The sequence below is a fragment of the Castor canadensis genome, chromosome 2 (assembly GCF_047511655.1).
Source record: "Castor canadensis chromosome 2, mCasCan1.hap1v2, whole genome shotgun sequence".
Classification (NCBI taxonomy): Eukaryota; Metazoa; Chordata; class Mammalia; order Rodentia; family Castoridae; genus Castor; species Castor canadensis.
In genome coordinates, this window is record NC_133387.1 from 84,154,603 (window position 1) to 84,178,923 (window position 24,321).

Consider the following 24,321-nt stretch of genomic DNA (forward strand, 5'->3'; position numbering starts at 1 on the left):
CAGACAAGAGAGTTTCAAAGGTATAAACAGGGAGTGTTAGTGTACTAATTGACAGTAAGCTGAACAGACATTAGAGAGACAGAGGTTTGAAAATCAAAGATAAAAAAAATAAAAAGTAAGTAAATGAAAGGAATATCTATATATAAAAATGAATTTAAATAAAATAGAAAATTAAAAAACAACAACAACAAAAAAAAACTTCCAAGTTTATATGCAATGCAGTTTCCATCTTAATAATTTGGGTGTGCGTCTCAATCTCCAGTCCTGGAGTTGGTGCCTCAGATGTTGTTCTGTAGTTGTCTCATCAAAGGGGATGCATAAAGTAGAACAAAACTACACTCACACACACACTCTTTCTCTCTTTCTCTCTCTCTCTCTCTCTCTCTCCCCCTCCCTCTCCCTCCCCCTCCCCCCTCTCCCCTCTCTCCTCTCTCCTCTCTTCTTTCAGTAAGTTTTTCGGCTTGCAGGTGTAATTCTCCCTCCGCCACTTTCAGCAGCATTCCTGCTCCTGCTTACTGGGCGGTGCTGCTGCTCCTGCCGGCTGCCATGTTTGTTTACAGTTCACGTGGGAAGTGGGTCTTCCCTCCTCTCACAAGCGTCCCCGCTCCTGGTTGCTGGCGCGCCCCGCTCCCGCCAGAGCCTCTCCGGCCCGCCCGGCTCGTTTATTTACAGTCCCGGGAAGGATTCCCTTCCCCCAATCTTCAGCGCTCAGGGCGCCCCACCCTCTTTCCAGCGTGTCTTAACTGTTCTTATTGCTTAGTACTCAGTTTCTCTTTTTTTCCCGGGTGGAGGTCAGTCTGTCCAGGGGGCTATGCTGCTCTGGCCCAGGCTTGTCTGTGGGGGAACCGCGGTACCGCGAAGCTCACCTGGTCCGCGTCTTCCCAAGCCGTATGGGCGCCGGCCACTGGCGCCCGGGGGGCCTCCTCGGTTCTCCGTTTAACGTGAAGTGGAGATTCTCTGCGCGGGCTGGAGGTGTGGAGGAGTCAAAGTTATGCCTTTTCTCGGTGATTATGCCTGCAAAGTGTGTCTCCAGCATCTCTCCAAGATTTCACTATAGGAGGCTCGCTTTCTGCTTCCTCCCTCTAGCCGCCATCTTGGAATCCCCAGTATATCTCATTTTCATGTTGTTAATATGAGAGTTTAAAAGCCTCATTTATATTTCCATACAATTATTTGAAATAACATACATCGAGTGATGCCTGCCTGTAATCTCAGGAGGCTGAGGTAGGAGGATCACCAGTTAAAGGCCAGGATGGGCTCTATGGTAAGATGCTGTCTCAAAAAAAAGAAAGGAAAGAAAGAAAGAAAGACAAGTAATATTCATTGGATTATTGGATTTCTATTTTAAACTATTCTTTAGAAGATGGGTTATGAACTACTATAGTACATAAATTGAACCTGTGAAAATACCTAGGTTTATAATGAACTTTGGTGGAAATGAATGTGCAAACTTTACTTTCAAGGAAAACAATCATGAAAAAAATGACATTAGAGCCTAAACTTTTCATGTCACTAGTGCCTCTCAGGCTGCCTTTATTCCTAAAGTGGCACATTTCCATTTGTGATAACACAGACTTAATTTGGATCTTGGAATAATAAAATCTAAGATTTATCATTTTTTTATTTGTTAGTCATGATTGAAAGATATTTTTTCCACTTGTAGGCCAAACCAGAGGTCAAAGTTCACCATGGCTATCATGTACTCTATAGGAAAAATAAATTTTTTAATACTAGATCCTCTGTAGCCCATTCAGTTTGAATTCATCAGTGCATTAACCCATTAATGAAATGAAGTTAGTGCCTCCATGATTCAGTCACCTCTCCATGACTGGATCCACCAGCTGGGGACTGAACTTTTAATGCCTGAGCCTTTGGAGATACTCTTCATACACAAACCATAATAAGGCCAAACTGATAGGAATTATTTTACTCATTCTTTAAGACCAGTATAACCCGGACACCAAAAGCATAAGGAAAGGAAATTACATGTCCCTTTCATTCAAGGATATACATGTAAAAATTCTCAGCAAAATGTTAGCAAATCAAATAAAATTGTATATAAATAATACAATATGTCTCCAAGTTGGATTTATGGCAGGTATGCTAGCATAGTTTCATATTAGAAAATATTGACAGATTAAAAGACAGTAGCCTCAATTGAGAATTTGGTAAAAAATTATTAACTATTCATATTTCTTTTTAAGATTAGTAAATTAGGAAGAGGAGGGAACCTCCTTAATTATTATTTTTTTTAAAGTTGAAGCTAGCTGAATGCTAGCAATTCTCCCTTTAAAATTAGAAACTGGACTCTCAGTTGTTCTACTGCTGCCTCGTCAGAGCCAGTTCCAGTCCCCAATGAAGCCCCATTTATAACAAAGTAGAAGAGCCCATCATTAATGAAGAGAAAGTTGCCAAGTATCAGACACAGTTGTGCACTGGCAAAAGGAACTGCCCTCAAATGGTATGACCTACACATCTGTTATACCGTTTCTAAAAGTTCTTAAGGATACTAGGAATGAGAAATATCTCTGATGTTAAAGTAAGGTATGCTTGCAAACCACAGAGTAGAGATCCACTATAATAATCCCAGCATTCAGACAGCTCTGGCAGCAAACAACTTTCACCATCCCCAGGCATGCTGAGACAAAGCAGCTGACAGAAATGTCACCCAGGATCTTAACCAGCTTGGCTCTGACAAGTATAAGGACACTGGCAGAAGGTGGATGTTCCAGAAAGAACCACTAGAGTGGAGAATGAACTTGTTCAGAATTTTGATGAGGCTTCAAAACAATGAAGCAAAGTGAATTGATGCAACTTTAAAAAAACAACAAAATTTCCAAATTTTAGTTGCTTTTAATTTTTTATTTGGGATATTATGAAATAAAGATCTTTAGTATTTAAAATTCTGATTTCCTTGGACACTGCTACTTTTTAATTATTAGTTTTATTTAATTTTTTTCTGCTTGTGAGGCAGAGAAGCAGGGGCTTATTACTGTGTAGGAATTCAGTTATTGTGGTATTAACATATAAATTGTTAGCATGATCAATGAATTAGAGTCAGAAAGAGACTTTGGTATATGACAAAGGCATGTCCTTCGGTGAGAAAAGTGGGAACTATCCCAAGAATAGAGGGAAAATGGTTATTCAAAGGGATAATATTTGAAATTGTGTTCCTGTTTTGCTTTATATACAAAAGCAAGTAAAAACAGACACTTGGGCAGTGACTATATAAAGATATTGTTTTAAAAAAACCATACTGTGAGATGCCTTTCTATACCATTTGCAAAATTTATAGATGTGAATCTGATTGCTGATGGAGTGTAAATTGGCATAACTACATTAGGGAGAAAAAAAGTTTAGTGAGACTCTTAGAGTTGAGTGTTTGTGTATTCTAAGATGTGGTAAATTCCTTGAGTTAATTCTAACTCTAAACATATCAGCAAGCATGCAAATCCTAAGAGAGTACATGCATATTGGTATGATACTGTTTTCTAATTTAAAATAAGTTAATACATACTTTTAAAGAGTAGACACAGATGCACTTAAATATATATCCAGAATGAAAAGTAAGGAATTTGTGAACACAAGATTCAGGATAAGGGTTACCTTGGTTGAGGAAGCTAGGATGATGGTATGGAATGGTGTGAGGGCGGGAAGACCACACAAATTTCTAGCCTTTGTTTTGAGTGGCAAGCCCACGGTTGTTTTTAATATTAAATAAATAAATAAATAAAGCCCTGCTATAGAGTAGTGGTTTAAGTGTGCTATAATTTAAGAATTAATGATTAGTATCATTTTAGCAGCACAGGCTAATAATGGATTTCTCTTAAAAAAAATGTTATTTCACCAACTGAAACTTAAATTTGTGGTCCCAGATAGATATTAACCGAATAGGAGTGTTCATAACAGCTTTTTTTAGCCAAACATATATTCTGGTCTCTTTGCTGATCTCACAATGTGTGTATGACTACATAATCTCTGTTTAACAAGTAGGCCAAGTGCATACACTAAAATCTTCAGATAAAGAATTTCCTGCTGGGGTTGGGGTTTGGCTCAGGTGGTAGAGTGCCTGTCTAGCAAGCATGCCTTAAGGCCCTGAGTTCAAGCCCCAGTGCTGCCAAAAAAAGAAATTCTTGATCTAAAAGTTTATATGAGTAGTGTACAGTTTGATACATGTGGATGTTCATATGGAACTGTGAAGCCATTAACATAATCGGGATAATGTCACCCCAGAAGGTTCTTTGTGTCCATTTGTCACCTTCTGCCCTATTCTCTCTGCCTCTCCTCTGAGACTCCAAGCCACTACTACTCTGCTTTTTGTCAGGTACATTTTCCATATTTTTATGTAAGTGAATTATACATGTACTTAAAAAATTGTTTTTTGATTTAGCTTCTTTCAGTCAGCATAAATTTTCCAGGTTTCATCATGTCGTTATGTGCATTGATAATCCATGCCTTTTTATTGATTTGTTGTCATTGCATTGCCTGTTTCATAGTTTATCTGTTAACTGCTAGTGAACATTTTTGTTGTGACCAGTTTGCAGCTATTACAAATAAAGTATCTGTGAACATTTACATGTAAGTCTGTTGGGTAAGTTCAACCTAGGAGTTGAATGATTGGGCCAGGTGTGGTGGGTATATGTTGAAATTTTAAAGAAATGACCAAACTTTTTTCAAAAGTGATCATGCTAGTTTGCATTGCATAAGAGTTTCAGTTACTGCACGTGGTCGCTGTATTGGTCATCACCGGTCTTTTTACTTTTAGCCATGAAAATAGGTGTGCAGTAGTATCTCTTTGGGATGTTCATTTCCTGGTGGTGGATAATAATACTGAGTATATTTCCATGTGCTTGTTATGCTTATGTCTGCTTTGATTAACTATCTTCAGATCTCTTGTCCATTTTTACATTGAGTTGTCTTCTTAGTTTTAAGCATGCTTTACATATTCTGGATGTATCATCAGCACTGTGATCTGCAGAGATTTTCCTCCACTTTCTGACTTGTCCATTTTCCTTTTCTTATCAGTGTTAGTCACTCAAAAAGCAGAAGTTGTTAATTTTGGTGAAGTCTGATTTATCGGTTTTTTCTTTTATAAATCATACTTTTGTTTTTTGTTAAGAAATCTTTATATGATAAGGATTTTCTATATTTTCAAGAAGTTTTATGGTACATCTAGATCTGTGATCCACTTTGTTAATTTTTGTAAGAGATGTGTGGAAAGGATCAAAATTGATGTTTTGGTTTTTCTGTTTCCTTTTTTTTGCGTAAATATCCCATTTTTCCTTCTTTGTATCTCTGTTTCTTTAAAAAGACTTTCTTTCCTCAGGTTTGGAAAATTTTTGACTAGTTTCTTTAGAGATTTTTTCCTCTCTCTACTTTCTAACCTTTGGTAACTATTTACATATATATTAGGCTCCTTGAACTTGCCCTATAGTTCACTGATACTCTGTATGTTTCTTAGGTTTTTTTCTCTGTTTTCCATGTTGGATAGTTTCTATCACTATAGTGGATCTTTAAGTTTACTAATCTTTAGCCAGGTATGGTTTTACATCCCTGTCTATAATCCCAGCACTCAGGAGGCTTTCAAGTTCAAGACCAGTGTCGGACTACATAGTGAGTTTGAAGTCAGCCCAGGCTACATGATAAGATCCTGTCTCAGAAAATAAATAAATAAAACCCCAAAAGTAAACAATAAAAAGTTTACTGATCTTTCTTCTGCAATCTCCTGTTAATCACACCTGATTTTTTTTTTTTCTTTGCTGGTTTGTTTTCATCTCAGACATTTTGGTTTTGTTTCTTTAATGTCAATTTGAGTTTGTTTTTGTTTTTTTTCTATTTTTGGAGATAGGTTTCACTATGTAGCCCATGCTGGCCTCAAACTCAAGCTTCTCCTACCTCAGCTTCATAAATGCTGGGATTGCAATTGTATACCGCCATGCCTGGTTGGGTGTTAGATTTTTTTTTTTATTAGAAATATCCTAGGAGCTACCATTTTCCAGGTTTTGCTGTACTACTGTAGCTGTAGCCCTTTCTTTCTCTCTAATAAATCCTACTTTGTATACAAAAAAAAAAAAAGAAAAAGAAAGAAAGAAATACCCTTAAGCATTTCCCTAGGATGCAGTTAGTTTACTTGGTAGTTTAATCCTTTGAGATCTTGCTCCTTAATCTTTGATAGGTACAACCAGAGCAGGAGAAGCCTGGGACATAATCCTTCTAAGGACTCTTCCCAGGAGTTATGAGGTCTTTTCCATTCAGACTGGTGAGAGGAGAAATTGTTCTTGTCCCTGTATGACCTCGCGACACTGTTGACAGTAATGCTGTCAACAGTGATTCTTTTCCATCCTGGGGAAAGAGCTGCCGGTAATTTCCTCGTATCACTGATCCTGTGCCGCTGAAGACCAGAGGGAGTCCCAGTGGTTCTCAAGCCCTCTCTGCAGCTTTCCTCCTGATACTCTGCTGCTACCTTGATCTCCCAGGTCTCCCAGTTCCTCTCCTCTGCTTGGAGACCACCAGGTTCCTTCAAGTTCTTCCTTTCCTCAGTTGCAACCCGGGACTTTCTGTGTGCAGTCAGCCAGGGCAGTTGTGCAGTTTGTCTTTTTTGTTCCCATCTCTTAGGGATCACTGTCTTCCTTGCCTGGTCTTTGATGCATTGTTTTATATCTTTTGTCCAGGTTTTTAGATATTTCCTGCCGACCTGGTCCTCACTGCCCTGTAGAAATTATGCTATTAGTTTACCTTTCCAGTGTTTTTTTTATTCATATGCAAGCACATAAAATTACATCTTCTTAGTCCCTTTCCAGCTCCATTTTTATGAAAAGTTTGCATAGTATACATGTGATTTTGAACCTTTTTTTCCCCATTTAGCCATGTATTTTTTTTTCTTTCTCTTTAAGCCAATTATTTTAAAATTTTTTCCTTACTGGACTGGCAGAATGTATCAAGTGGTAGAGCACCTTTCTAGCAAGCATGAAAACCTTGTGTTCAAACCCCAGTACCAAGTACTCCAAAAACAAGGGAAAGAAAAAAAAAATTTCCTTATTGATACTTAGTGCTGCTGCTATATATACACACTTGTATTTTTCACGGTGTTTTACAGTATATAGCTATATAGAATTTTATAGACCTTAGCATTAGTTATATGAGCAATTCACTGTTCAACAGGTTGCTTCTAATCTTTCTATTGCAAATAATTCAGTAGTTAATAGTTTTGTACATTTTACTTTACATGTATCTCAGTAATAAAACTGTTGATTCCATTCCCAGAAGAGGATTGCTAGGTCAGGGGGTTTATGTATTTGTAATCTTGGTAGCAGTTGCCAAATTATCCTCCCAAGAGGTTGAAACATTCTCCACAGGCCTGTTAGGAAAATGCTATTAGCCCACAGTCCTATCTACAGAATATATCAAATATCTGGCTTTCTGCTAATCAAATAAGAAGAAAATGTTTTCCCAATAAGTTTTAATTTTTATTTCTACTGAGCGAGGTTGAACATCTACTTCTTTTTTTCTGTCCTATCTACTTTGTTTGTCAGTTTTTACTTTTAATAAGAAGACTATGAAATTGAAATACCTATTTTAGTAGGTAGTGTTTAGTAACCCCTTAATAATTCCCAGTTAACATATATAGCCTATTAGTGGAACACTTTAAGAATATAATGATACTAAATCTAGTCAATGCTTTAATGATTTTAAAGTTAGTTACAAAATTCCTAGGTCAAAGATTAGGTCAATTGATTTTCCAGACAAATTTTGCCAAAGTAAAACCAAGTAAATTCTTAAGTTTTTGAGCATGAGGGTAATGACTGCCAAAAGTTATTTTGTAAATGAAAAACTAATTTTTTCCTTCTAGAACTCTTACATTTGAGAGCTATAGATTGTATGCCATAAATAATGGCATTTCCAGAACAACTTACTGGGAGCCTGGGAATTAGTATTTGAAATTTGGATGAAATTTGGAACTTTATGGTTACAAAATATATTCTGTTCCACACATAAGAATGATAAAAACATCATGGGTAGGTGGCAGACATGGTTCTTCAGTCAGGCCCCTTTCTTCAGAAGTCGGAGTATTCAGGTATTTTTCTAAACTTTTCATATTAATCTCTTTTCCTAGCTCATCCTAAATGGCTCTAAGTTTTGCTTCTCTCATTTATAATTTGTAAGATGTTGTAACCTATGGACAGTTAATCAGGGAGGTGGTTGCTTTACAAAATGAGTGAAGTAATGAAATGGACGAGTAGTTTGTATGTTACTAGTTTAGTATACATTAAAAGTCTGGCTTTATTTATGCAATTGGAAAATATATTTTTAGAGTTGGGCCAATATGGAGCGGCATCCAGCACGCATCCATCAGGTATGATGTCCCGATTCCAGAGTACTCTCTTACTTGTTTTTGTGTTGCCAGTCAACTAAATTTACCTTGATTGAATGCAGTTGTTTTGGGTTTTTCTCGTTGCCAAAACATGTGAGCTGCATGCATTGCCACATTAGCCACTGTCACATTTTAGCAGTCTTAATATAGTTTGTATGCTTGCTGTTCAGATGCTTCTAAATTATATATCTACAAAAAAACTTACTGGCTTACTGACTTTTAAGCATTGTTTTTTAGCCTTTTTGAAGTTATTGAGAAATATTCTCAATGATTTCTATCTAAATAACTAAAATATTTTCACATGCCCCCAGATTGTTACTTTTAAATGATTTTAGTGTGTACCTATCAGTTTTGCTTTTTTTTAATGCACTAATAATATAATGTATTTACTTGTACTATTTAGATATCTGGTTTGGTTGTAGTTATAGGAGTATGATAAACAAACAGAAAAATAACAAAGTTATTTTGACTTAATTGTGTGCTTTTCCTGCTTATTAAGTTTTACCTGCTGATGCTGATTTATGCTAAGGCTATGCTTTAAAAGATAAAATTATAATTTCTATGAAGGTGAAACAAGTAAATTTTAAGAGAGTAGTTGATCTAAATTTGCCATTAAATATTGATAGTGCTTAATTTAATTAGAATTCAAATTAAAGTGAATAAGCAAAACATTGCAAATACTAGAGATCCTAAGTAGCATTGGTAACTGATATACTTTTATTAGTAAAACAAATTTAAGAGACATGTGTATATTTAAATGACTTTATGGGGATTGAGGTGTGACTCAGTGGTAGAGTGCCTGCCTAGCAAACCAAAGCCCTGAATTCAAACCCTGTACTACCAAAAAAAAGAAAAAGTTGATGTTAAATTGAAAAATATTTGAAAGGCTTTTTAATATTTGTCTTAACTAATTTAATGCTGATTATTTAAATTTAAGTGATCATATAAATGAGAGTACAATGATTTCAATATATTTTTTGCTTGTTTTGCCCAGTGTAAGTCTGTCTGATTAAAAAATACTGCTAGGGGTAAAAGTTGAGTTTTTAAATTTTTTTAAGGTTACCAAATACATTTCAAGTCTGACTTCAGCATGAACTTTCATGGCATCTTCACAAAGTCAGTCCTAAGGCATCTGAAATACATAGTTTATATTACCTGCATATGTTATCTCAGGATGCTAACTGGAAAGTAGCATTTACTTACATTAAAAATTATGCAGTTGGTTGGAAAGTTAAGTGAAAAGATTGGGGGGAAGTAGAAGAATTGATGGAGTGAAATTATTGTTAGACTCTATGATTTAAGATTAGAAGTTATACAAATGAAATTTTAATTTAGCATTAAGGTTTATATTTTTTTCTGATGACATTCTATTAATATCCTAATAACTTGATTGTTATTTGTGAGAGACAGTTCATTATCTGAAAGTATGAAATAGTGATTTGAAAGAGATTTTTAAAATTCAGTATGCAGGGTTCAGTGGCTCTCACCTATAATCTCAGCTTCTTGAGAGGCAGAGATTGGGAGGATGGAGGTTCCAGACCAGCCTGGGAAAAATGATCTGGGCCCCCCCACCCCCACCCATCTCAACCAATGACTAGGCACAGTGGCATGCAACCTATGCCAGAAGCACAAATAGGAAGGTTGTGGTCCAGGCTGGCCTGGCATAAAGCAAGACCCTATCTCAAAAAATAACCATGCAAAAATGGCTGCACTGGCCATTTTTCAAGTGTTAAGAGTGCCTGCCTAGCAAGCATGAGGCCCTGAGTTCAACCCCAAGTACCACCAAAAAAAAAAAATCCAGTGGCATATGACACATCTGTAGTATTTTTCATTGTGCTGTGTGTTTTAGGTATTTGTGAAGTGTCATTTTGATTATAATCCATACAATGATAACCTGATTCCCTGCAAAGAAGCAGGACTGAAGTTTTCCAAAGGAGAAATTCTTCAGATTGTAAACAGAGAAGATCCAAATTGGTGGCAGGTTAGTATGCTTCTCAAAAGTGAACTGCTTTTCTATTTTTAATCTTAGATCTGGCCAGTATCTGAATATGCAGGACGAAGGTAGTAGCATTTGTTCCAATGATTTTTCCTGCATGAACAGCTTCTGCTTCATGGCTACTAATTTTGTGGACAGAAGACCAAATTGAGAGGGAATTTGTGAGTAGCTGTTAATAAATGCAGAAATAACCCACCTATGGTACTGTCCCATTGGTTTAGTGATTAGACTAATTGGTTCCTACACATGGTTGATCCCATTCAAATATGCTGTTGGGCAAGAAGAAGTCACTTGGAATCATCCCTTGTATTTGGTTTTGGTTTGTTTCAACTAAGCGTCTGTTACCATGGATACAGTAGTCTTTGTCTTTTCTGTCTCTGTGTACATTCATGGCAAGTAAAACATAATTTCTTAAGGTCTTAAATCTGTTTGCCCTCTTCTTCCCAGGTATTGATAAATGAAGGTTAACTCTGTCAGTTTTGTTTGGTCTTGGATTAAAATCTGTATATGTGGGAAGAAATGTATATTATCATCTGTGTGATACTGTTCTTTTTCCTTTCCCCTAATACCACTTATTACTGAAAGCAGTAATAAGTCTGTTTTTGTAATTGCTTATATGAGCTAAAAACCACACTATTTAGAATTGGAGAAACTGATAAATAAGGAAGTCGGGAATCTTTTAAATTATCAGCGCGACGAGTAGTCTCATTAGAGAGCAAGGTTAAGAGGGAAGGATGGGCCTAGGACCCAGCACCGAACTCTGAAATTCACTGAGGTGCTGGTAGCTCACGTCAGCTCTAATGAGTTAAACTGACTTCTAAGGGATTTGAATGATTTACAGAATGAGAACCGTCTCACTAGTGTGCCCTGAATTGAAGACCGTATTATGTGTAAGTGCAGTATTTTGTATAAGACAGTATTATGCATAAATGGGCAGAAAGCTAAGAAAATTAAAAAGAATCCATGATTTTAGAGGTTTCTTAGAATGTTCATTTTAAAAATATATGTTCTGTGGCTGTTTCCTTTATTTTTTTTCCCACTTTCCCCTCTTTCTTTCATTTTCTACAAATGTCATCTCTCAGTTTTCTGTTCTTATCCTGTCAGCATTATCTCAGTCTCTTCCTTCATTTTGAGTCTATTACTTTAATTTTAATGTTCAGAATTGCTAAAACCAATACCATTTTCTATGCCAGTTAGAGGAATAAAGACACTAACTTTGTGAGATAAGCCACTAGCAATCTATTTCTCCAACTGCTATTTAAAAGTATCACTTATTTTAACTTAAAAAGTTTTTTTGACATTAGATGAAATTTTATCTACTTTAAATTTACTACCTCTCAGGATGAACAGATTCCTCTTAGCATGAATTAAAGTCTACACTCTAAACCAGGCGGAGTAGCACATCTGTAATCCTAGCACTTGAAAAGTGGAGGCAGGAGAATCTCAAATTCAAGAGCAATTTGTGCTATATAGCAAGATATTGTCTCAAGCAAACAAAAAAGAGTGCATGAGAGAGAAAATTCTACATTGTATATTCCCAAAATATTGTCTCCTTTTCATTGATTTGACCTTAAGAAAGTCAACATAGTAGGATTAAGGTTGATAGTTAAATAGCTCATTAAAAGGTACTAGATGAAATGTCCTCTTAACACATCTTACTATAGAATTTCATGCATTTCTTTCCCTTCTTTGACTAACTTGGTATTATAAATTAAAAAATTGCACTGATTTAAGGAGCCCTTATACCTTTGTATTTTGGTTTCAAAACTTCCCTACCAGATGACATGGATAAAGAACTTTAGGTACCAACTGGTTTCTCACTATGGAAGTGTTTTAAGTACCTTAACTGACAGTGCCATTGATGTAAATCTAAAGATTGTTTGTAAAAGCAAATGTGATTTTCTTTTTAAGTAATCACTGCTTGTTCTACTTACTAGACTATGGTCTCCTAATTTTGGTTACTGAGATATACAACTCATTAATTTGATTCTAGGCTAGCCATGTGAAAGAGGGAGGAAGCGCTGGTCTCATTCCAAGCCAGTTCCTGGAAGAGAAGAGAAAGGCGTTTGTTAGAAGAGACTGGGACAGTTCAGGTGACGAACTCCACACAATAAGTAACAAGCAAACCCAGTACTCACCTTTCTCTGCCTCTTTTGTATAAATATGCAAATGAATTTCTTTAAAATATATCTAGAATTAGTCCCTCCTATCTGCTTTATTGTTTTCTCAAAAGTCATCTTTTTGATCCCTTTCTGCCACCTACTGGTAGAGTATCAAAACACAGTGGCCTAACTCACCTCTGGTCCCTGGAAAGATAATTGTCCTGCCCTCATAAAACATGGCAGCTTTATCATATTGTGACATACCATTTAAGTTGTATTTGTCTTGTCATCCTTCAGGACCATTCTGTGGGACCATAAGTAGCAAAAAGAAGAAAAAGATGATGTATCTCACAACCAGAAATGCGGGTAAGTTTTTAATACTTTTTTAAAGAAGTTTAACTAGCTTTAAGAGTGTGCTTTATTATGTAAGTACCGTTTACAACAAAAATGACATGATTATAACTTATATTAATGCAGATGCAGTAGGTATTGAACCTGTTCGTTGAGGGAATTTTGAAATAGTACTTTATGTGCCATTTCTAAAGGACAGAGTGCCTTTATGAAGATATTTAAAAGAGTTATAATGAAGGGTGACTATTCTCCCATATCATTGTCCGTGAGACTTTTGGGAAATAGCACTGGACCAAACAAACCTTTCATATTTGTCAGTTATATAATAAAGCTAGAAAAGGGTTTTTAAAAAAATTAAAAATCCCCAGACCAAGGATCCAGGATGTAGCTCATTGGTAGAATACTTATCTAGCATGTACAAGGCCCTGAGTTCTATCCCTAGCACTAAAACAAACAAAAATACACACACACTCCAGCTTGGGTATATCTTTCTTATTTACAAAGGAAGAAAGCCATATATGGTAGTGTACACTTGTAATCTCACCATTTGGGAGGCTAAGGATCAGAGTTGGAGGCAACCCTGTCTCAAAAAAAAAAGGGAGGAGGAGGAAAATAAATGTAGATAGGACTGCATCACACTAAAGAGCCTCTGCACAGTAAAGGAAACAGTCACCAGACTCAAGAGACAAGGCACAGAATGGGAGAAAATCTTTTCCAGCTATTCATCCAATAAGGAACTAATATCCAGAATCTACAGGGAACTCAAAAAACTCAGCCCCCAAAGAATCAACACACCAATGAAGAAATGGGCACATGAATTAAACAGGGAATTCTCAAAGGAAGAGGTACAAATGGTTAGTAAATACCTGAAGAAGTGTTCAACTTCCCTGGTTATAAAAGAGATGCAGTTCAAAACAACACTTAGATTTCATCTCACCCCAGTTAGAGAGGCCATAGTCAAGGGTAATAACAGCAATAAACGCTGGTGAGTATGTGGCAATACAGGAGCCCTTATATACTGCTTGTGAGAATGCAGACTAGTACAACCACTATGGAAGGCAGTATAGAGACTGCAAAAAAAAGAGAGATAGAACTGGCGTATGATCCAGTGATACCGCTCCTGAACATCTGCCCAAAGGAACGTAAGACAGAATACAGCAGAGACACCTGTACACTGATGTTCATCATAGTACTATTCACAATAACCAAGCTTTGGAAACAACCCAGATGCCCTACAACTGATGAATGGATCAAGCAATTGTATATATACACAATAGAGTATTACTCAACCATGAAGAAAAATGACATGTGGTTTGAAGGTAAATGGATGCAACTGGAGGACATCATGTTAAGTGAAGTAAGCCAGGACCAGAAACACAACAGCTGCATGTTTTCTCTCATATGTGGAAGATAGATCCAAAGATAAACATACACAAAAACAAGCATGGTCATATACAAACTCGGATGTAGAACATGTTTGTAACAGTAGAACTACTCTATGGAATTTGGGGAAAGAGGGACAGGAAAAGAGAATGATAGAGCATTAGTAATATCATATAACATAAGATGTGAAGGTAGAGGATATAAGGATGTGTACTGAAAGCTATTGAAAAATGGGGAGTTGGGGGTGGGAGGTAAAGGGTTAAGGGAGAGTAATGGAAGGGGTTGAACAGACCAAAGTAAAGCACACCCACAGTGGGCACACATTGAGACACCCCTTTGAACATCAACTTAAATATTAATAACGAAAATCAGGACTGTAAAATAGGTGCAGTGTGTAGGGGGGTATGGTCTAGTGAATGAAGGAGATTAAGGTGAGGGTATATGGTAGATGGACTTCATATACCTATATGAAACAGAACTAGGAAACCTCTTGCAGTTGCTTTAAGTGGGGTGGGGAGGGGGAGAGACGATGGGGGCAATGTAATTAATATATATAATATAAATCTAATCAGAATTGTCACTATGAATCCCCCCCATATAATGAATATATCCTAATAAAAGATTTTTTAAAAGAAAATAAATGTAGAAACTACCATATTCATGATAATATATGCACCTGTTAAAGGAAATCATATAGAAAAGAATAGGATGGTGTAATCTACTATGGAGAAACTGTGCGAAGAAAGAGTTGTTGTTGAAATCATAATCTAAGAGAAAATTGTTATTATAGATTGAGAATTCTGGCAATAATAGATAAAACAATATTTCAGATTCACTTTGGCTTTGTTACTCATATAAGACTTTTTCGAAAAACAAAAAATTTGTAATTTTCCCACTGACTATGATTTATAATTTAGGGATGTGTTTAGTCGGATCTAACATTTTATAGGTAAATTTCAAAATTGTGATATTTAAATGTCAGTATGTTTTGTCTGTACACATTTTATGCAGCACGTTCTCATTCGTGTCATTGGAAGGGCATGGTCAGCCTATGCCACTTTAGCAGCTGCGTTGGGTACATTCCTGTCCTCCATACCCAATGTGTGCTATTTGGTGTAAACTGTATAATCTTATCTGTAATTTACTTATTTTAAAACAATTACTTCTACTGACAAATTGATAATAAGACCTTTAAAATGTGGACTATTTGATAAATAAGGATAAAGCGGGAATTTTTCTTCCTTAGATAAAAATTTAAAGGCAAATACATGAGAATGGATGCTTAAATCAAGATATAAAATAATTTGTTGTGCCTTACCAAATAAACTGGATAGTGTTCCATGTATATAATTCAAGTGATGTTTATTTATTAAGACAACAAAACTATTGGACAGAAGAGCAGATTTTTTTCATATATATGAGAGATAACTGAGTGTAATGCTTTCCTATTTCCTTTCACATTTAGAATTTGATCGGCATGAAATCCAGATATATGAGGAAGTAGCCAAGATGCCCCCTTTCCAGAGAAAAACATTAGTATTAATAGGAGCTCAAGGTGTGGGCAGAAGAAGTTTGAAAAACAGGTTCATAGTGTTGAATCCCACTAGATTTGGGACTACAGTGCCATGTAAGTTTTTTGTGTCTTCTATTTGTTGGCAGGAAAGAGGATGAGCACATGGAAGGAGGAATTACTACTATTCTTAATTATTATTTTAAATAAATTTATTAAATTTTTATTATAAGTAGATAGATTTTGATTATGCTAGTGAAGGTGAACAAGTAGACAATACTGAACAACTCAGTAATTCTACAGCAGTCTTGAAATACTGCTGCAGTGCTGCTGCCTAGTAGCAATTGCCTCTCCAGACTATTTGATCTAAGACCTTTACAGTTAAATGCAAGTGTTTTAAGAGCCGTGGCAAATTGCATTCATTTAATGTTTTCTTATACAGCTAATATCTGCCTGGAAAGTTCTGTGTTGACTCATTATAGTGTAAAGAAAAGAGGAAAGCCTACTCAGACATACACTCAGTGTGGAAGAACTTTGTGCATTGATGTTGTCTGGCTTGTAGCTTTCAATCCTGCAGGGTTGATAGCACATCAAGAGCAATTTGTCCTCCACATCAGATAGCATTCATTAAGATCACAGATTGATGTATAAAATGAAATAATACGGATGAGAAATATCAGTAAAGTAATCAAGCACTCCCTTTGTGATCTTTGCATTTTTCCTTATTTTTGCATATTTATGTAGAAAGTTAAGTAATATGCCAGAAATATACTTGATGAGAATAGAATTAGAAGGAGAGTTGGATGGTATTACTAGCATCATAATGAGTACTGTGTATTTGTCTCCATTTTGGAGATGCACGAACCTTTGCTGTGGGAACTTAGAAGCACTACCCCTCCCCCCCCCACGCCTAAGCAGGGGACAAGCCAATGCTGCTTTCATAGGTCCCTTTTCTATGCTCTAACCGTTGACCAGCTTCGTACTGCAGTATCCCTTTAGGATATTAATACCTTTAGGCTGTTTTGTGTCGATTTAGCTGAAGGCCACCTTATCTCTTCTAAATAAATTTCAGTTTTTTGTCCAGTATGTTTTGAGATTGAATTGTCAGTAGGTAATCATTCCTAAACCTCATAGAAGTTATGGGAGTAACCTCGTCATAGCCCCTTTAGGACAAGGTTTTGAATTCTCTAAATTTAGACAAATCCTAGTTTAAATAGTTAACAGAACAAAGTTTCACTGTGACCAGAATATTTTAAAGCTTCAATTGTAAAATAACATTTTTATTTTTATCAAATTAATATGTATATAATATATTAACCAGTAGTTCTTTGAGACATGGAATGGAAAAAGTAACCTGTCCTCTACCCCACCTCTGGCCCACTTACCAGATAAATTTACTTTTCATTCCTTTTACTATTTCTTTTGGTAATTTTCCATATTTTTAATAGTGTGTGTGTATTCTACTATGTCCTGCTTTATCCATTGACTTCCTATCCTTCCAGTACAAAGACAGCTCTGTTTTCAGTTGATTCAATTTTATTTTCTTGAGCAGTTTTCTCCCTCCCACTACCCAGCAATCACTAGCATTCATTTTTTTCTTCCACTCTTCACCTGATTTTTTGTGCACGGATGTTGTTATTCTTTGTTGTTGCTGTTTTTTCAGCCAGACTTCCTTACCCAATGAGTTGTGTCTGTCTCAGAACCTTCAGTCTTCCTGTCCCAATGAGGACCCCGTGCTTTGTGCCAAGCTGTATTTCTCTTTGTTGTTGTTTTAGGTGAAAACTTTTTTGTTCATTGGCTTTGCATTTGCTAGGTAGGTACAGTACCACTTGAGCCATGCTCCTAGCCCTTTTATTGCTTCAGTTATTTTTCAGGTAGGATTTCTCATTTTTGCCTGAGACCAACCTTGATCCTCCTACCTATACTTCCCATGAAGCTCGGATTACAGGCACAAACCACCACTTGTTTATTGAGATGGGGGTCTCACTAACTTTTTTTGCCTGAGCTGGCCTTGAACTGAGATCCTCTTGATCTCCACCTCCCAAATAACTGTGATTACCTGAACCACCAAGCCCAGCCCGCGTAGACATGTATGATTCTCTTTTTTTCTTACTTGGTTTATTTCCTTGTTTTGCTGGGGCTCATACTCTTGTAACTTCACAAGAAATGGTGTATGGGATGTAATTTCTGCATCTTTGTCTTTTAAGAGTATATCTTCTGCCCTCTTGACTTGGTTGACTACTTAGCTGAGAACAGAAATGCTGGATTGTAAAACTCAATTATGTTACTTTCGAATATAATTCTGTTGAAAGTTCAATGCCCTTCTAATTCTTACATGTCAGACCAGATTTCTCTTTCACTGATATCCAGATTCCTTTCTCTTATTTTACTTTTTAAAATTTATTTATTTTTTTGGCAGCACTGGGGTTTGAACTCAGGGCCTCACACTTGCTAGGAAGGCACTCTTATCACTTGAGCCACTCTACCAGCCCTTTTTTTGTGATGGGTATTTTCAAGATGGGGTCTCACAAGCTAGTTCCCCTGGGGCTGGCTTCAAACTACAGTCCTTCTGATCTCTGCCTCCTAAGTAGCTAGGATTACAGATGTGAGCCACCAACACCCAGCTTATTTTACTATTTTTAAAGTACTCTACAGTTTAATAACATACCTGGGTGGTCTTTCTTTTCATATATCATGGTAATGGTTAGTGGGCACATCAATTTCAAGATTTGTGTCCTTTAGTTCTGGGCAATTTTCTCATTGTTTATGGATAATTTCGCCCTGTTTTCCCTGTTCACTTTTCTAACCAACCCATCAGCTAGGATGTTGAACATCCTGGATTCTCTTGTCAGTGTCTCTCTCCCGATCTCTCCTCTCCCTCTCTCTTTCTCTCTCATCACATTGTTTATACTTTTATTTTTTCTTAGTTTATTCTTTGAAAGATTATCATGACTTCTTTATCTCTAGCAGTGGATTTGTTATAGTAATCATACTTTTCATTTTATAGTTATTTTCTGTTTTTTTATCTCCTCCCACCCCTGCATTATCTCTTTTTTTTTTCCTTTCTTTTTTTTTTAAATATGGAACTCTTCACAAATTTGCATGTCATTCTTGCGCAGGGGCCATGCTAATCTTCTCTGTGTCATTCCAATTTTAGTATATGTGCTGCCGAAGTGAGCACTCTTTTTTTTCCTTCTTCTGTTGTTGTAAACACTATCTCTTCTGTATCTTTAAGAGTACTAAATACAGTACTTACTCTTAAGATATTTGTATAGACTAACTTCTCTATTTTCTCTGGGTTATTTCTTTTCTGTTCATGGCATATTTTTCTGGAGAATTTTTCTCTTATATGTACTGATCCTAGGTTGTACATCTGACGTAAAAGTAAAATGTTAATGAATAAAGAAAATGTGGTATATGTGGATCTACTCAGCCAATAAGAAGAGTGAAATTATTTTGCTGGAAAATGGATAGAACTGGAAATTAACAAGTGAAATACTTCAATCCAAAAAGACAAAAAAAAAGAAGCCTGTGTATGAGACTTAACAAATGGCTTTGTTTTAGGAGATGAGCAAGGAGCCAGTTGTTTAACTGGAAAAGCCCAAAATGTTCCTAGAAGATACTTTATTTTGGAGCTGTCAGATTTCCCCAGAGAAGAATTGAAGAATTTCCAGATAATACTCCTGCTGAGATATTTCTATTTAAGATAAAGTAGGGGAAGAAATATAGATTGATTTACTCCATATGCATAGTAAATCCCCCTCAATTTTAGTTTCTTGCTCAAAGGCCCAAGTCTCTTCAAGGTTCTTGAGTGGGGTGAATCAGTCCTGTATTTTCCTTTGTTCAGTGATGTTCCTCTGCTGTGTCTGGTTGGTTTATAATGTTGTTCAAGTCTTCTTTTTTTCTTTATGATCTTCTGACTAGTTCTCTCTATCATTAAATGTGTGTTATTAAGAGCTTCAGCTGTCATTTTGCCTTTCAATTCTGTCAGGTTTTCTACATGTATTTTGAGATTCTGTTGTTAGGTGCATACTTGTTTGTAAATGTTTTATCTTCTTGAGGAGTTGGCTTTTTATCATTATAAAATGTTCTTTGTTTCCAATAACTTTTTTTTTTGTCTTAAAGGCTGTTTTGTCTGATGTGAATATACAGCTGTCTTTGGATTACCGTTTGTATGGCATATCTTTCAACCTATTATTTGTGTCTTTAAATAAAAAGTGTCTTTTGGCTGGGGGCCTGGTTCCAAGTGGTAGAGTGCTTGCCTAGAAGGAATGAGGCCCTGAGTTCAAATTCCACTACCATCCCCCAAAAAGTGTCTTTTGTAAACAGTGTATAGTTGGATAGTGGTGTTATTTTTCAATCCCTTATGCCAGTCTGTACCTTTTAATTAGTCTTTGTCCATTTAATATAGTTACTGGTAAGGTAATTGTCCCTCAGTATGAATTTACTTGATTGTTTCTTCATAATTAGGAATGTATTTAGGTGATACATTATTGAAAAGACAAACTATGTCTTATCCTTCTCCAAACATTGCATCAGGAGCTACATCTTGTCAGTTTGTCCCATTAGTGATAATATTAATGTTGACTATTAATTATGGTATCTGGTAGGTTTCTCCAATGTAAAAGGTCACTTTTCTTCCATTTGTCATTGATAATCTGTTCAAAGATACTGTGAATCTATGTAACTGTTCTCAACAAACTTTCACTCAGTGATGTTTTAGCATCTGTCAATAATAAAAAATTTTTCCCTAAATTTGGGGAAACAACTATCAGTCTACCAGAACTTCTTCTCTTCTTAAACTTTAAGTTATTTCTGCCAGTATTATAACTAACTGGTTTGTTGAATTTTTGAACTCAAACAGGAAAGAGCTCAATTTTTATCAAACCAGTAATGTTCTATCAGATCTTCTTTCCGCCTTTCTTTCCCTTCTGTTCCCTAGAAGAGTCTACAACTTTCTAGTCACCTTCAGTTATAATTGCATCATTTTGTTAAATAAAATTCACTTTTAGGTTTTTTTTTTTTTTTAAAAAGGCTAGTTCAAAACTTTAGTCTTGAATCCAGTTCATAGTTTATCCCTTCTTCACAGCTCATTCCAGATCTGCAGCTCAGCAGGACCTGCATTAGAAGAGGATAGTTTATTTTGTTATTCTCCCTTCACATCCTGCTCTGCTGCTTTTGGTTTCTCAGTACCAACAGGGAAAGAGAAGAGGTGCTGTCCTAAGGAGTCTCACCTGCTGACATTCTCCATGTGTTGAATGTCTCTTTCGTATGGCCAATTTGCATGTTGTTAGGAGAGTCCATGGAGACCTCCACAGTGTGTATTTCCCTGACAATGGTATTATTAATCTTCAACTGTCCCCAGGCTTCTAACCATACCTCCTACAGTCATTACTGGTTCCAGAACACCACCCTGAGCAGATACCAAAATCTACCATGCTCACGCCCTATAGTATTTACATGTAATCCATGTACATCCACCTCTATACATTAAATCATCTCTTGATTATTTATAATTCTTAACTACAGTGTAACTGCCACATAAATAGTTGTCATACTGAATTGTTTTGGGAATAATAACAAGAAACAAAAGTCTGTACATGATTAGTATAGATGTGGGTTTTTTGTTTCATTTGTTTTTTTCTTTTCTCTTACATATTTCCCATCCCTGATCAGTTGAATCTACAGATGCAGAACCTATGGATGCAGAGGGCTGACTGTATCCCTCTGTATTCTCCCCACCCCTCAGTTTTACTCTTTCTGTGCAGAGTACCTTCAGAACAATTCACGTCTGCTATTATGCATTTATTAGCCTATAGGAAAATCATTGTCTTTGCCAAATAGTGGGAGTACAAGCCACGCCACTGCCAAGATATGTCATCGTGGACCTTCAGAATTCTTTTTTTTTTTCTTCCCCAGTACTGGGGTTTGAACTCAGGGCCTTCACCTTGAGCCAGCCCTTTTTTGTGATGGGTTTTTTGAAATAGGGTCTTGTGAACTATTTGCCTGGGCTGGCTTCAAAACGCAATCCTCCTGATCTCTCCTCTTGAGTAGTTAGGATTACAGGCATGAGCCACTTGTGCCCGGTGACTTTCAGGATTCTTTTGGGAGGATACTTTTACTGTAGGGGGAGAAGAAGATAACTTATTTCCCCCTTAACCTACAACTTACTACTTTAAACTCTTTTAAAAATACATAATATAGAGACGGTTAGGTAGATGACCCTCAGACCAGTTTACCCGTTTTTGATAAACTGAAAAATGAGACTACAAATCGTTGATGTTGTCTAGCAACTACTTGGGAATCAAATAAAATTCTGAGACTGCAATTAAAGTCCCATTGAGCAGTCTGTTTATATGCATGAAGAAAACATTCACATCTTCTAATTATGGAATTTGTAATTGCAGAATTAAAATCACATTGTTCGATCAAATTTGCATACTTCAGCTCACTCGTCTTTCTTCAGACTCTTAAGCGTATCACTCATGCCTTTTTGTTCTCGTTAAGCCCGCTCCCTGGAACACTGTGCCTCCCAGATTTTTGCATACTCGGATGTTGCTTTTTATTCAAGTCGTTATGTCCTCAGAGGCCCTCCATGACCATTCAACTTAAAGTAGCCTCTCTAGTATGGCTAGCACAACACTTAAATTCTTATTTGTTGTTTGACTGCTTACCTGTGTCTGTGTTGCAGAATATGTCCATGAGAACGGAGAACTTACTTGCCTCTTGCACATCTGTAGACCCAGCCCCTAGACTAGGGTCTATAGTGACATGCTATCTACCAGCAAATATTTAATGAATGAATAAGCACCATGGGCTTTGTCCTACATCATCGAACTGTCTGTGTAAACATTAATCTTAAAACTCAACAACAACAGTCCCAATTCAGAAATGGGCAAAGGGCTTGAATAGACATTTCTTCAAAAGCTATAAATGGCAAATAAGAACATTAAAAGCTGTTCAGCATCATTAATCATTAAGAAAGTGCAAATCAAAACCACAGTGATGTAATTATATTTAAAAATATAGCCAGTGTTAATGAAGATGGTGAAATATTGGAACCTTTGTGCATTACTGGTAAAATGTAAACTGGTGTACCTAGGAACCGCATAGCTATTCCTTAAAAAATTAAACACAGATTTTCCATCTAATCCAACAATTTAGCTTCTAGGGATATACCCAAAAGAATGGGAAACTAGAGACCAAATAAGTATTTGTACACTAGTGTTCATAGCAGTATTATTGAGTTTGTCAAAAGTAGAAACAATAAAAATGACCACTGATGGATAAGTAAATAGACAGAATGTGTTCTATATCTACAGTAGATTATTATTCAACCTTAAAAAAAAGGATAAAATTTTGATGCTTGGTGTAAATTAACCTTGAAAATATTCTGAGTGAAGTAAGCCAGATACAGAAAGACAAATATTGTGTGATTCTACTTGCAGGAGGCCCCTATAAGATGTCAACTAGAGAAAAAGTGGAGTAGTCCTTACCTGTAGCTGGGTCAAGGCATAATGGGGAGTTAATTATTTCATGGAGACAGAGTTTGGGGTTCTAGAGATGGGGGTGAGCTTGTTCAGAGTATACTGTACATATATAAGGAATTATCACAATCAGTGTCCCCTTAGTATTAATGTATGCTAATTCAAAATTATAATAAAACTATTTTTAAAAGTTCTGGAGGTGAATAGTGATGATGATTGCACAACAGTGTAAAATGTACTAAATGCCACTGGATCGCACTTGAAAATGGTTAAAATGGTAACATGTATAGCTTGCTATCATAAAAAGCTGAAAAAAATTAATAGCTTCTTAATATCCAACATGTAAGTGCACTAAACTTTTAAAAATCATTTCTGCTGTCATCTTTTTCTGTGGGCTTGATGGGTGGAGAGGGGTACATTTTTGTTGGAAATAAAGTGATGATAAACTGCAAATATATTAATGTCATATGTAAAATTGTTAGATCATAGGGTATATATAGATGTTGTAGTTTCTTGGTTTCCTTGTGCCAAATTAATGTCCAGAAAGATGTGTTATTTTACCTTTGAACAGTCCTTACGTATGTATGTATTGAGAGACAAGGTCTTGCTACTTAGTCTGGACTGGCTGTGAACACAGCAGTCTTTTTGTCTTAGCCTCCCAAGTGCTGGGATTATAGGTATGTTCCATTTCTGGCTGCCCTAGACCTTTTATTTTGAGTAAAGCTTCAACCTGAAATTTTTTTATTATTACTGTTGTACTGGGGATACACTGTGTCATTTACAAAAGTTCTTACAATATATCATAATTGAATTCATCCCTTCCATCATTCTGAATCTGAAATTTTATGTAGGAAAAATGTATACTCACCCATACATTAATTCTCACTTCTTTACATAATATAGGTGTGATTTACTGTATTTCTTTAGGGCATTCACCTCACTTTTTTGTTAGAGTTTTAGAATCAGCACAGAAAAATACGATTAAGTAGGACAAGTTTGCCTAATTGTTCTTTTAATAATTATACGTATACGTACACGTATTTATAGGTTACAGTAAATTTAGACACGTATATATATTATATCATGCTCACTTAGGGTAACATATCCATCACCTCAGATAT

General features: G+C 36.1%; 1 protein-coding gene and 1 non-coding gene across 8 annotated transcripts in view; one reads left to right on the forward strand and one right to left on the reverse strand.

Annotated features, from left to right (window-relative positions):
• Nucleotides 1–24,321, forward strand: part of Pals2 (protein associated with LIN7 2, MAGUK p55 family member) — a 108,594-nt gene that overhangs the window by 70,111 nt on the left and 14,162 nt on the right. For 6 of the 7 annotated variants that reach the window (XM_074065159.1, XM_074065158.1, XM_074065162.1 and 3 more), the window contains exons 6-9: nt 10,221–10,352; nt 12,361–12,460; nt 12,767–12,835; nt 15,669–15,830. In XM_074065159.1, the coding sequence (XP_073921260.1) occupies nt 10,221–10,352; nt 12,361–12,460; nt 12,767–12,835; nt 15,669–15,830 (463 nt within the window). The remainder of the gene's footprint in view (nt 1–10,220; nt 10,353–12,360; nt 12,461–12,766; nt 12,836–15,668; nt 15,831–24,321) is intronic. The other variant, XM_074065164.1, reaches the window with a different exon arrangement.
• Nucleotides 18,788–18,894, reverse strand: LOC141420978 (U6 spliceosomal RNA). Its single transcript, XR_012445687.1, has one exon. It is a non-coding gene; the product is annotated as a U6 spliceosomal RNA (small nuclear RNA).